Source organism: Lagopus leucura, unplaced genomic scaffold, assembly GCF_019238085.1.
Source record: "Lagopus leucura isolate 7727_CA_CO unplaced genomic scaffold, USGS_WTPT01 Super-Scaffold_100002, whole genome shotgun sequence".
In the NCBI taxonomy this organism is placed as follows: Eukaryota; Metazoa; Chordata; class Aves; order Galliformes; family Phasianidae; genus Lagopus; species Lagopus leucura.
In genome coordinates, this window is record NW_024962263.1 from 39,997,548 (window position 1) to 40,011,218 (window position 13,671).

At 39.3% G+C, this 13,671-nt stretch overlaps 1 protein-coding gene across 1 annotated transcript; it reads left to right on the forward strand.

Moving 5' to 3' along the window:
• Positions 1-49: 49 nt before the first annotated feature.
• CEP76 (centrosomal protein 76) lies at positions 50-12,170 on the forward strand. The gene is made up of 12 exons (XM_042870025.1): positions 50-126; positions 522-677; positions 1,327-1,408; positions 1,796-2,020; positions 2,677-2,862; positions 4,565-4,662; positions 5,678-5,806; positions 6,639-6,830; positions 8,960-9,126; positions 9,667-10,000; positions 11,143-11,360; positions 11,827-12,170. The coding sequence occupies exons 1-12, from the start codon at positions 64-66 to the stop codon at positions 11,963-11,965; spliced, it is 1,989 nt and encodes a 662-aa protein (XP_042725959.1). The 5' UTR covers positions 50-63; the 3' UTR covers positions 11,966-12,170.
• Positions 12,171-13,671: the final 1,501 nt, after the last annotated feature.

Below are 13,671 nucleotides of genomic sequence, written 5' to 3' on the forward strand. Positions count from 1 at the left end.
CCCTCCTCGCGTCGCGGCCGTTGGGGCGGAGCTCCGCGCGCGGCCCCGCTGCCGCCCGCCGCCATGGCGCTGCCGCCCGGGAAGGGTTCGGAGCTGAAGCGGCTCATCCAGCAGCAGCTGCAAAAGGTGAGCTGTCCCGGCCGGCATTTTGCCTCCTTGTTACTGTGGCGCTGAGAGGGGGAGGAAGCGGGCATTGCCTGCTGCTGTGCCTTAGAGAACTAAGGAGCTGTCATTCGAAGTTTTTATTTCTTTGTCTCGCTCAGAAGTCAAACGGAAGCGCGTGCATTTGCAGGTGTTTGTGAGGAAGGGGTTTAATGCGTTCAGGTTCATCGTGCTCATAACGCTTTTAATTGGTAGAGCTGCGTTGGGGAGGCGGTGTGACTTCCTCGGCCGGTTCTTAGTTAATCCAAGGATTCGTGGGCACTATGTGCAGAAAGTACTGGCAGACCTACAGAATGCTTCCTTAGTTGCAACTGCTGTCAGGAGCTTCTATGTGTAGCATGTAAGGAGTTCTCTTTCAGATGGATGTCCATGGCAGGATCCGAGAAGTTCTGGCGGAGACGGTACGTGAGGAGCTGGCACCTGAGCATCAGCAGCTATCCATGGAAGATATGATAAAAGCCTTGAGACAACGAGGAATCATCGATGACGTTATGAAAGAACTTAAATTTGTCAATGTGAGAACTTTTCCAAGAGTGAAAATACTTTGCTTATTCCTCTTCCTGATGTGGTGTCTTGTCCAAGCTCTAACACGCTGAAAGCATAGAATCACAGAATGGCTTACATTGAAGGGGACCAATCCCATGCCATGGCAGGGCTGCCCCCCAGCAGCTCAGCTGCTCAGGGCCCCATCCAATCTGGCCTTGAGCACCTGCAGGGATGGGGCACCACAGCTTCTCTGGGCAGCTGTGCCAGCACCTCACCGCTCTCTGAAAAGAATTCTTCCTTCTGTCTCATCTAAATCCATCATATTTTAGTTCAAAGCCATTGCCCCTTGTCCTAGCTCTACGCTCTCTGACAAAGTGTACTTCTCCCATTCTCTTGTAGACCTCCTTTATGTAAAGGAAGGTCCTATTTCTAGTGGTTCAAAAAGGCTTTAGCAACTTGTGTTGTTTTAGGACCAAACTGTGTATGCTATATTTGGTGTAGCGGTAACACTACACTGTCAGTGTTTACTCAGTTTTTGTTAAGTCTCACGTATTAGCAGCGGGTGTACGAGAGGAATAACATTTGATTGGAAAGAAGAATGCATTAAATTTTATAAGACTGTGGGAAAAGTGCTGTTGCCTCACTTAACACCTTAAAAATTCTTTATTGTGATTCCAGGATGTGAATGGAAAGGAGAGGACTTCATCTCCAAAACCATCAACACATTTTGTTGATAGAGAACCACCAGTTTTGAAAAAAAGTATGTTGCTTGTTTGTTTTTATATTTCTGGATTGTAGTTTCAATAGAAATGTCAAATGTAGGATTATTGAGTTTGGGATTAATAATCCAATATGAACTGGATTCATTTAAAGCCTCCAAAGGGGAGAAAAAGATGTCTACCCTGCTTATCTAAAGGATGTAAGTTTGTGTGACTGATCCAAATTCAAGCTTTATGTGATATTAATGTTTCATTTGTTTTACATTAAGACAGCTTCTGTATATTTTAAAATCACTTTCTCCTAGGGATATATTTTCAAAACCTTTATTATATCTTTTTATTTCTGTTCTCCTGTTAGTCAGCTGATGTTTAACATGCTTCCTGGGATCTGTTTGTAGTGTCTTCATTTTTGTTGCTACGCTTTACAGCTAACATTGACCCAACACGAAGGTATCTTTACCTTCAGGTTCTGGGTGGAAAAGCTTTTCTGGAACATCTTCAGGAACCAGATCCTCTGCCTGGCCAAATCTGTTCTACTTTTACTCTGTGTCTACATTTCCGAAATCAGCGTTTCCGTTCTAAACCTGTTCCCTGTGCTTGTGAGCCAGATTTCCATGATGGTTTTTTGCTTGAAGTTCACAAGGAGAGCCTAGGTAAGGAACATCATGAATTTAAAGCTGATGCTATGTTGTTTCTTTTGTGTTGTTTCATGGGATTTGCTTTTGACTTTATTGTTATTCCAAAATAGGTCTGACATTATTTAGCATGTTTCTTTCCTATTTATTACTATATTTTTGTAGGAAATTGATGACTGTATTAGGTTTCACTTCTAGATCCTTCTCTGTTCTTACCTAGTCTTTTCCACTCTGAAGTAACTGGCATAGTCCTGGGCACTCTGCTCTGGGTGTCCCTTGTCGAGCAGGGGGTTGGGCCAGCTGACCTCCAGAGGTCCCTTCAAACCTTGAAGGTTTTTGTGAAGGTAGATAGGAATTTGCCACCATGCAAAGAAGGAAAAACTTTACTTTGAGCTCAGTTTGCTATGAGCTGGCAGATACCTGTGGAATAGTCAGTCATTGAACACCTGTATTACCTTTCTGCTGTTGGTGGCTGGGAAATGTGGTGGCAGATGAATGTTACAGGAAGAATTCTGGAATCAATACTGGTGTACAGTAAATAGACCTGAAGCATTCCATGTTTTCAAGAGAATATATGCAGTTATTTTTATGTTGTCATACTTTAAAAATAGTGTTATTTTCAGGAGGACTTGGATGCTAAACTTGGCTGTTTAATGTTGGTTTAATTATGGCAGGTGATGGGAGTAAAATGGTGGATGCAACCACTATGTTATCTGTATGTGATCCCGTGCATATGGTTCTGATCAGAACTGACACGTATGGTGAGACAACGCTGGTAGCATCCTATTTCTTGGAGTGGCGATCTGTCTTAGCTGCAGAGAATGGCATCACAAATGTTGCTGTTGAACTCCTGGGTGTAGGTAAGAATAAATAATAAGCGTTTAATGATGAATTAAAATATTGTGTATTAAGTTTGCCTATAAGCTTAGAGTAGTATTTATGATTTGGTTTGATTTCAGTTCAACTCATGAATTACTTTAAGGTATCCTTAAGAGGAGTTTATGTAAGAGAGTGAGAGTGATGGTCTGATTTTTGTCTTATCAAATTGTTAAGAATATGTGTCCAGATCACGTGCAATAATGCTCCCTGTATCTGGGAGTCTCTGTTAACTCCAGCATGTGGGTAGACTGTCAAAACAAACATAAATCAACACGTGCATCTCCAGGAAAAATAGCATGTCAATGCTCTCAAGTGTAAAATCTAGCTTGTGCTCTGTAGCAGTTGTTGGAGAAAGTGATCTCTGCTGTGCTGCCATGCGTTCCAGTAGCTGGAAGCATGTTTTCTTATAGAAGGGTTGAGTGGCTTTGTTCAGGTGCTGAACTGTTGATACACCTCTGTATCTTTTGCTGTCATTTGTCACTGCCACCCTTTTCAACTGTTCCATCCTAAGTATTTGGGGTAATACGACTTTAAGTCTAGATCTAGCACTATCATGGTGTATCTTGAGTTCTTACCCCAGTGTTCTGTCAAATCATAGTTGAATCATTTGAGCGTGCATTGTCACAGTCTCTACCTGCTAGATATGCTAGCAGGCCCTTGCTGATTCCAACTGTATCTTCAAAATATTTTTAAGATCAAATGTACTATTTAAATTGTTATTCGTTTCCATCATTATTGCATGCTTTTATTTTTCAGTGAACGTGAATGTAGTATGTTTATTTACTACTATGTTGGCATCATTTTATTCTAACAGTGCTGATTGTTGGCAAAACCTTACAAAGCAATATGACTTTGTATAGACTCTTAGGTACAGAGGTGTTTATTTGTAATAACTTGTTTAATGCTTACATGGGTGATGGGAGGAGTTCTCATCTAATGTTCTAATTTATTTATTGTTAACTTTTTTTTTTCCAGAGTAATAAAGTATAAATTTAGATATTCAGGTGCTTTTTCTCCTTTTCTAAATTGTAGCCACTGTACAAAATTCATCAAGAACATGAAAAAGCATGCTGCTATCTCAAATAAACAAGCTACTATGTGGTGTTTCTACTCGGATTGTTTATCACTCCATATCACTGTTGTAATTTATTCTTGCTGTTTGTGGAGTTCAAAATGGCTGAGCATTATGCAACAACATTAGATTACTTTAAAATATATATATATATATATAAAATGATTGTTTGTATGGCATCTCAGGTCTTCCTAATAAGCTGTGTTGGGTAAAATGAGTTCCACTCTGCTCTGACGACATTAATTTGAGCAGTGAGTTGTACAGTCAGTAAGAATGGACACTTTCACACTGTGGCTCTTCTAATCTATTTGTAGGTGCCTATTCTAGCATGTATAGAACAGCATTAATCTTGTACGTTCTGATATTGCCTGAAAAGAGACTTTAGAGCTCAGATCCAGTTACCAGCTTCTTTAGCCAGGTTATCTTTTCACTCATTCTTGAGTTGAAAATTTAAGTGAAGATCTTTACGTTGTACATACTTAGAGAAGTTTAGGTTTTGTTTTGTTTTTTTTTGTGATTGTATGATTAAAACTGCTGTTTGTCCCTTCCCTGCTGGAGTTCTGAGTAAAATGAATTTGAAAGGACTGATAGGAATGTATTTTTGTTCAAAGGTACAGAATCTAAGGTTTCTGTTGGTGTTTTGAACATCAGACTTGAAATGTATCCACCGCTTAGTAAGACACTGTCTCCAGAAATAACAAACACTCAGGTAAGTCATATTCTGGGGGTGAGGGGGTGACCTATTCTTTTATCAGCAGGGGAAATGCTCACTATGCAATTACTTATGTAGATGTAAGGAGCTGTGGTTTTTTGAATGTGTTTTTTTCCCCACTCGGTTTAAATGCAGTTATCTTGTTTTTAACTACTTTGTTTACGTTGATTATTACTTCACTTGGAATTTTACTACGTTTATTTTTATTGCTTACCTATATCAAAATTTTAAGAGGTGCAATAAGTAAGGTACTATCTGAAGGATGCTAAGTGTATTGTATATATTTCCTTGCTCTCTTTTCCCACCTGAAAAAATAATTTCAGTGGTCAGCTATTCTGCTTGAAAAGCCAGTAAGTGGTGGCCCAAAGGTGCTTACAGATATTATTCCATGCTTTGCAAGCTGAGTAATCTTTCTGTACAGACATGCCTCACTGAAGATGAACAATACTTCAGTCAAGCTTGATATATGAGCCTACAAACAAGAAATGTAAATTGAGCTTTACATTCATTAGCTTTTCATTTAAAAATACTATTCTTTAGCATTGGTTGCATGCTGTCATATTAAACTTCATTTTACATATGCAACGATCATGTGCTACTGTGTATGTATGGGAACTGCTGAGTCATGGCCTGAACCTCTGATTGATCACCTGAGCTGAGCAGTGAGTCAGCCATGGGAGCACAGGTGAAGGCAATTCAGCTGTGCTGCCGAAGGGATGGAGCCCAGCTCTACCTCTCTTAGACCTATTTAAGAGCTGACTGCTAGTAAGGAAGGATCTCTTCTGGAGATCTGCTCTGCTGGAGTTTTGTAAGTGAGTCCAGGATAGGGGTAAGCTTTCTATCTGTTCTCTCTTTGTTATCATAATCTGCTTTACCAAACTCTCTTGTTTATTTTGTAATTATAACATCTTAATATTCATTGATTATACACATGTATATTGATTACTTTTTTTTGTTCTTGTTTGGAATTAGTATATATGTGAATGGTTATGTTTATTTTTTTTACCTGTAGTTCGCTTTGGAACGTCAGAAGGTAGCAGAAAAAGAACGTTTATTTCTTGTGTATGCTAAACAGTGGTGGAGAGAATACCTGCAAATTAGGCCTACACACAACTCAAGGCTGGTAAAGATTTTTGCACAGGTTTGTACATTTTACAGATACACTAATCTGTTCTTCAAGATATTTTTTTAATGTTAAATAAATTTTTGAAGTTTGTGTATGTAGATTCTGTATAGGTTTATGATGTGGTTACATTCCAGTCAGGGCTGCATGTGACATAGCATGCTGAAAATGAAGTTTTCAAGAGTTGAACTATGTATACTGAAGCTGAAGAGCATGATTCATAAAGAAGGGCTGCTCTAAGCACCCCTGGCGTAGGAGGTAGCAAAGCCATTTTAGTCTTTTCCTTGAATAACTCTGAAAGGCAAATGCTTAAGTGATCTATATAAACTATTGCAAACAAGTTTTATACAATAATAAATAGTTGAGATGTATCGGAGCAGGTCCACACAATATTTGAGCACTCTCTGGTCAAGAAAGTAATCTGGCTGGTGAATGTTGCGTGGTAGCTACAGACATGAACAAATAATTAGCTAGTAATTTACTGTGCATCAGTTGTTCCTTGGTGACTGCCCCTCAGTAGTAGGAATGGTAAGGTATTTTGTGTTTATCATGTTAATATGTGAATTTAACTTGTAGAGTAGCAATTTTCCTGGTGTAGATGATAAAATAACTTCCAGAAGCAATCCACACCTACTGTTTGTCTTCAGGGAAGTAAGGTCTTCTGGCTGCACCAGCTGTGTTCAGGAGTAGTGTTAACTTCCATGTAAGGGTGTGGAGGGTTCATCTTGCTGCTGAACACACCTGGCACAGCCAGAATGAAGGCTTCACCAAGGTCTAACAGTACCTATGGATTGCTCCAGGAAGTTTTAACAGTACTATTTTTTTCTTTTTTTTTTCCCCCCATGTTCAGGATGAAAATGGAGTAAACCGTCCAGTATGTTCATATATCAGACCACTTCGAGCGGGCCGGTTGCTGGACACACCTAGACAGGCAGCACGATTTGTCAGTGTCCTGGGTTATGAAAGAGCTCCTGTCATTGGAGGAGGTGGTGGCAAACAAGAACAGTGGTGCACACTTCTTGCGTTCATATGTAGAAACAAGGTATGTAAAAACAGTGTTTGCATGACACCTTTATAATTGGCATGAAGTTAGTAATTTAAAACAGGTTGCAAAAGGTGGACTAAATGCATTTCAGAGAATGCTTAGATGCAAATAGCTTTTTAAAGATCTTTCAAAATAGAGATGGATGTTAAATATTAGACGAGGGCTTTTGGACATTGTGTTGAGGGGCATGGTTTAGTGAGAGCTATTGGTGATAGGTGGATGGTTGGACTGGATGATCTTGTAGGTCTTCTCCAGCCTTGGTGATTCTGTGGAGCCAGCTTACTTTCTCTAGTGCTCTTATTGGAATCCACTTTTCAATGCATCCATTGGACAATGAAGTTGCTTCACTTGCTTCTCTAAGATTGTATGTGGCTGTTTAGTGAATCGGTGCTTAATTCTGTACTGGTTGAGGAAGAGCTTTTTTGGAAAAAAATTATTTTGTAGATGGTGCTAAAATATATTGCATTCAGTTTATGCAAGATAGGGTTTTCACAAAAAGTTTCCACTTAGTCCAAGGTTTGTATCATATGACTATGATAAGTGAAACAAATCACGCTCATTCTGGATTAGTATTTTTATGTTGAGTTCATTAAAGTAATACTGATCCCCTTAAATGCTTCTTTGGAGTAATTGGTGCTTTTTATCATCACTGAGATACTCAAAATCCCAGTAATGTGTTTATAATTGAAAGTGGAGGTGCACATGCAAGCAGAGCAGGGCAAGGAGTTTGTTTACTACTTTCCCTCAGCACACACATGTTCAGCAACCTCAGGAAAGCTGGTCTCATCATGTGTAATGGTTTCTTAAGGGAAAAAAAAAAACCATCACCACAAACATTCTCTTTTCCTCTTTCTTCACCCCAGCTTTTATTGCTGAACACTGTGCCATGTGGCGTGGGACATCCCTTTGGAGGCAGTCTGGGTCAGCTGTCCTGTTTCTGTCCTCTCAGCTCTTTGTGCCCCAGAGCTCCTTGCTGGCAAGGCAGCATGAAAAGCTGATATATCTTGGACTCTGTGTAAACACTGCTCTGCAACACCTAAACTTGTTGAAATGTACTTACCTTGATACTTCCTTTGTAGATTATATTAGAAGATTATGCTATTTATCTAATGAATGTTGTGATTTGTATTAGGGAGGCTTTGTTGCATGTGGAATTTTTTCTTTTACAGCTAACATTTTGTAAGGAATGTAAGAGGAAAAATTAGACATCATCAATTTATTGCTACTAATCTCCTAATGTGAGGAAAACTTCATTCTCGTTGACAGGAAATGCAGTGAGACATGACTTTCAGCTGTTTAATAGCTTAGTAGCGAAATTCTTGAGAGATCCTGTTTTATGTTTGTAGTGGAGATGCTAAGTCATGGTCTGGACCAGTGATTGAACACCAGGTTGGAAGTCATGGCCAACCCAGGGGAGCTCAGGTGCATGCAGTGCCCCTGAGTGACTGGAAGGGATGGAGCCAGGGTCTTTCCTAGACCTCATTTAAGGGTTGGAGGTGAGGGTATCTCTTGCTGGAGATCCCTTCCTTTCTGACGCCTTCCAAAGGTAAGCAGCTGCTCTTTCTGCATCTGTGGCTGCTGCATTTGGGCTCGTTCTCATTCGCTGTAGACAGAGGCTTTGCTACTCTGCTATTATCATGCCATTATAGCATTACAGTATTTTTCTGAACATTGGCAGTACATTTAAGGTAGTAAAATTACAGAAGTTCTGTATTTCATTTAGTGGCTAAGTTTCCTAACTTAGAACATCTGACACTGCCTCAGGTATCTGACTGCCATACCCTTGTAAGTTTAATTAGGGCATTAGTTTGGTCTTCCTAGATGGATAGGTCCTGGTTTGGGCTTGCTTTTTGTAGTATGTGCATAGATCTTATTTTTCTGCTGTACTCTTTTTACAGTGTTGAAAGTTGTAGAGGCCTGATATTCTTTGATATAGTGCATATAAAAAATGGACTCCAAGATTCTTAAGTTCGTAAACCTTAAAGTCCTGACTTCTGATGTATGCTTTAGGTAAACAGGAGGGAAACATGACTTGCTAGACAATAACTGGAGAAATACTATTTTTTTTCCTAATGTTTTTAGCTATGCCTGATAGTTAAATGAACTTACAGACGCTTACTATCTAGGGTGACTGTGAAGATCATGCTAACCTTCTGTGCAGTCTTCTTCTTGGCTATGGATTGGAAGCCTTTGTGTGCGTAGGAACAAAAGCAAAAGGAGTCCCCCACACGTGGGTAATGACTTGTGGAACCGATGGAACAATTACTTTTTGGGAAAGCTTAACAGGACATAGGTGAGTAAAAAGAAAATAAGAAAACTAAACAATGTGGTTTGAGATTTGTATAGTTCTTCTGGTGTGGTTTTTATTTCTGTGTGTTTGTGTGTTCCTGTTGGTTTTGTGTTGTTACTCTGTGATACTTATCTCCCTGTCCTCTCATCTATTAAGTATCTAGGAGGCTTTTGTCTGTGAATCTTTGCTCTGTGTACTTCTGCTGCTTGGAGAATAACTGGTTGAGTGTGAGTGAACTAGTTCATAATATACTTTTCTGTGGTTTTAAGCCATATAGGAACTTTTTTGCTGTTGAGCATCTGCTCAATTAATTAGTTTACTTTTCTAGATTTAAAGAAGAAAAGTGGTTGTGTGCTGTGCCTCCAAAATGTGTATAATTACTTTCCTGTAAATCAAGAATGCTATCTGGGTGGGGGGGAGGATGATAACAACAAATCTGGGTTATGTTTTTAAAAGGAGAAATGACTTCTGTCCTACTGAAATATTTTTAGCCTGACTTAAAATACAGAGATTATTAATAAAAACTTGGATGTTTTTAATCAGGTACATTCACAGACCTATCAACCCTGATGACCCTCCAATAGTCGAACAGCCCAAGCCATTGTATCCTTATCGCACGATAGGTTGTGTCTTCAATCATCAGAAGTTCTATGGAAACTGTCAGCCCTCTGATGCAGTGGAGGTCTGTGTGTTTGACTTATACGATGAGTCTAAATGGAAGCCCATGAGTGCAGAAGCAATAAAATCAGTTTGTTCTCCTGGAACCGCATCTTCAGTTCCCCCTTTTCCTCCTTTGTGTGCTTCTGCGATAGATGCAGCAGTGACGAGCAACGATTTAGAATTGCAACTGAGAATACTTGTCTCAGAACACAGGAAGGTAATCTTTAAAAACTGTCATTGTGCCTTTATTACCTGAACAGATCACGTTTTTTACTGTGTACTTGTTTTGAACAGCTGCTTGTAATGAAAATACTTAGATCTTTGCAATGTGTTCTCTATCAGCTTTTGCAGAAATCTGTTGTGTTTAAAATTGAAGCAACTGAAAAAAAACACTTGATGACTGTACAGAGCTAGTTTAGCTGTCACACTTAGTATTTGCAGTAGCAGTTCTGCAGTCTCGTGGTCTTATTCCTCCCACCCTGCCTTTGGCTCTGTTTTGAGAAGCATGATTTTTAGCTTACAGGCATCTACAGGCTATTTATATGTGCTCTATGAAAGAACTAAGAAGGTAAAGTCTGTTTGTCAGTGAGCTGAGTGTATCCATCACAATCTTATTTGTTTCTCATTAGAAGGAGGATATCAGCTGTCACAGTTGTACTCTGAATGCTTTAGAAAATCAGCAGGTATTTCTGGAAGTTAGTTTCTTAGTCAGGATTTCTCTCCTCTCTCACTCTTACTCCCTTAACCGCCTCCCTCCCCACCCACCCTTCCCTTACTATCTTTTTTTAATTGTTCTCTTACTACCTGAAGCTCAAACTTAGTGTGGCAAATAATTCTCAGAGTATGAATCTCATCAACTATGGAAGTGGTAGATTTTTCTACTTGTTTGCACTTGTGGAATGGGAGAAGGAAAGTGCGTGTGTGTGCGTGTGCATTCATTCTTTTGGGAACTCTTCCATTGTTTTTTGAAGTGAACTTCCAAGAGACATTAGAAAAACATGAAGTGAATCTTAGTTGATCCTTTCCATATTTCTGCTGTTTCTTTATGAGCTAGCACTTCTTTCAAAGATATTGTAGCCAAAACATCCAGTTTCAGCTCTGCTAGACTTGTTTTAATCTAGTCTGACTTAATTTCTTGGTAAATGTTTGGTATTTTGTTTTTAGTGTTTGATTCTTGATCCTTCTGGTTTGGTGTGTGTATCAGTATGTGTATCTTACTGCTTCACAGGTTCACTTCCATGAATTACGAGTCAAAGATTGTTCATAGATTTTTCTGAATCTATACAGTATCCAAACTTAATAATATCCTCATATTTTTTTCTCTGCATGGTTGTCATCATGCTGTAATTTGCTTCACAGGATCTTGGCCTTTCTACTGTTTGGGATGACCATCTATCCTATCTACTGTCACCGGCATTAGCAGCCTATGAGCTTGAACGTGCAACAGGTATTTCTGCAGGAAATGAGGAGTTTCAGGATGCTGTAAGAAGAGCAGTACCTGATGGTCACACATTTAAGGGGTTTCCAATCCATTTTGTATACAGAAATGCCAGGAGAGCATTTGCCACATGTCTTCGGTAAGACTGAGTATGTACAAATACCAAGTAGTAATGCTTAAATATGAATTGTGGCTTTTTTTGGTAGTGAAGTATTAAAGAAAACCAATTTCCTGAAGTTAGAACTGATAGGAGTGTGTGGCATACATAATGAATGGGTCACAGCGTACAGCTTTCGTGTTGAGTTGGGCAAGTTCAGTGGTGATAGACTTCTAATGGATTAAATTAAAATACGAGGGGAAATTCAGGGAAAATATTTTTTCCCTGAAATACAGTTATCTTAATTTTTTTGCCATTGTTAAAAGTAGCCAATGTAATCTTGTTCTTCTCAACACAACAGCCATTCCACTACAAAACAGTATTTCTTATTTGGTTTAGCCTTATTTGGATGCTCCTAGATAGTTGTCAAGCAAGTTTCAAATAATTGTGTAACTGAAAACTTAAAGAACAGCTTGGTGATATTTGTTGTTCTTGTTTTCTGTCGCAGGTCTCCTTTTTGTGAAGAAATAATCTGTTGTAGGGGTGACCAGGTGCGACTTGCTGTTCGTGTACGTGTGTTTGCTTACCCTGAATCTGCATGTGCTGTTTGGATCATGTTTGCTTGTAAATATCGCTCTGTCCTCTGAAAAGCAAAATAATTCATACCTCTCCAGATGTGCAAAATAAGGTACTTGCATATGAAATTATGCAGCTGAACAAATATTGTGCTTTATATAATGCCACTGATTTTGAATATGGCGGTGTGTTTGTAGCAAAATGAATTGTGTACACAGTAATGATTATATTTATACAAAGAACTTCTATTTTAATAAAAGCTACTTTTAATACTTACAGGAATGTTGGTCAAGTTATTAAAGTGCATATGAACAATATTGGTTTCTCTTTCACAGTTCTGAATTAATGTGAGAACTAATTTAGAAAACAGTCTGTTTTATCTCTGTGTCAGTGGTGTCCAGGGTATTCTTTATGAATGAGTGGGAGCCGGACTTACTGAAGTTCATTTATGCTTCTTTTCCATAATGGAAATTTATTTCTCCTTCTTTTGAGGTTAGTGATAGTTTCTAAGGTCAGTCAGATATAGGTAATGCTGTTACTCTGTGAATGCAACAAATTATGATGGCTTTTTGTTTAAAAACCAGACTTGGATGCCTGGACACCTTAATAGCTGTGCTGGGTTTGATTAATGTCTGTCTGGCCTCATCCCTTTTTCCTGACAAGGTAGTAGATGACTGGAAGGACAAAACCCAAACCTGTAGAGGTTGTTCTCTAAACAACTCTATGGTTTTTGACAGTCAAACTTAGTAGGCTTTTGAGTTAGAAGTTATTTTGGTTAATAACTAGTCCTGATTTTTGTCAGATTTTCATACTCCCATCCATACTTAATTATCTGTCTGTGGTATTGATGGTCTTAAACACATGGGTGATTTTTATGGTTATCTTCTAGCCTTTATGCTTTGAGAAATGGCAACTGGGCCCTCCCTTTCATTCTTTTTACCGTGGGAACTCTAGCTATTGCTTTTTGAGGCTAAATTGAAACAGGTCAGCTGCTTCTGTAGAAGCTACTTCTTGCCTTTGATTTCTTGTGTCCACCTTCTTTTTTCCTGCTTGGCAGAGAACTCAATGCTGAACTAAAAAGTCATGATTAATGCTTGAGAAGCTTGCAACACACACTGCACCTGTGGACCACTAAATAACAATGTCAAGATGTGTAACAGGCAAATAAATACAATTTCTCCCTTGATTTCATTGTATCTAGTACATGTTGAAAGGCTGGGTTGCATTGGATGCGGGATAGGACTAACGCAATATCTTGCTTCGATACTGGTTGTGTTTCAGTTACAGTGGTATCCCTTATATGCATGTGTAAAAATAAAAGAGGGCAAAAAGTATGTTCAGTACAGTTAAAAGCAAAATAGGGACTAGTGTGTGGCTCCTTGGGACGAGGCTGTATCTTGCCTGCCCGCTGTGCACTACTCTGTTTGTACAGATTGGGGGCACTGCAAAATACTGTTGTGTAAGTTACCAGCCTCATATCTCTTAGGAAGGGGATACGGAGGGGGAATGTTTAATGCCTTTGTGTATGGGAACTGCTGAGTCACGGCCTGAACCTCTGATTGATCACCTGAGGTGAGCCATGAGTCAGCCAGAGGAGCACAGGTGAAGGCAATTCACCTGTGCTACCGGAAGGGGTGGAGCCAGGCTCCACCCCTCCTGGACCTATTTAAGAGCTGGCTACCAGAGGGGAAGGATCTCTTCTGGAGATCCTCCTCTTTGATATCTTCTAGTGAGCTCAACCCAAGGGTAAGCTCTTCTACTTATTCTCTTTTGTGAT

Coding starts and splice junctions, on each gene's coding strand:
- CEP76 (XM_042870025.1), top strand. CDS start 64: ATGGCGCTGCCGCCCGGGAAGGGTTCGGAGCTGAAGCGGCTCATCCAG. Junction 4,663..5,677: donor CAGAAATAACAAACACTCAG/GTAAGTCATATT, acceptor TTTTACCTGTAG/TTCGCTTTGGAACGTCAGAA. Junction 6,831..8,959: donor CGTTCATATGTAGAAACAAG/GTATGTAAAAAC, acceptor CTTACTATCTAG/GGTGACTGTGAAGATCATGC.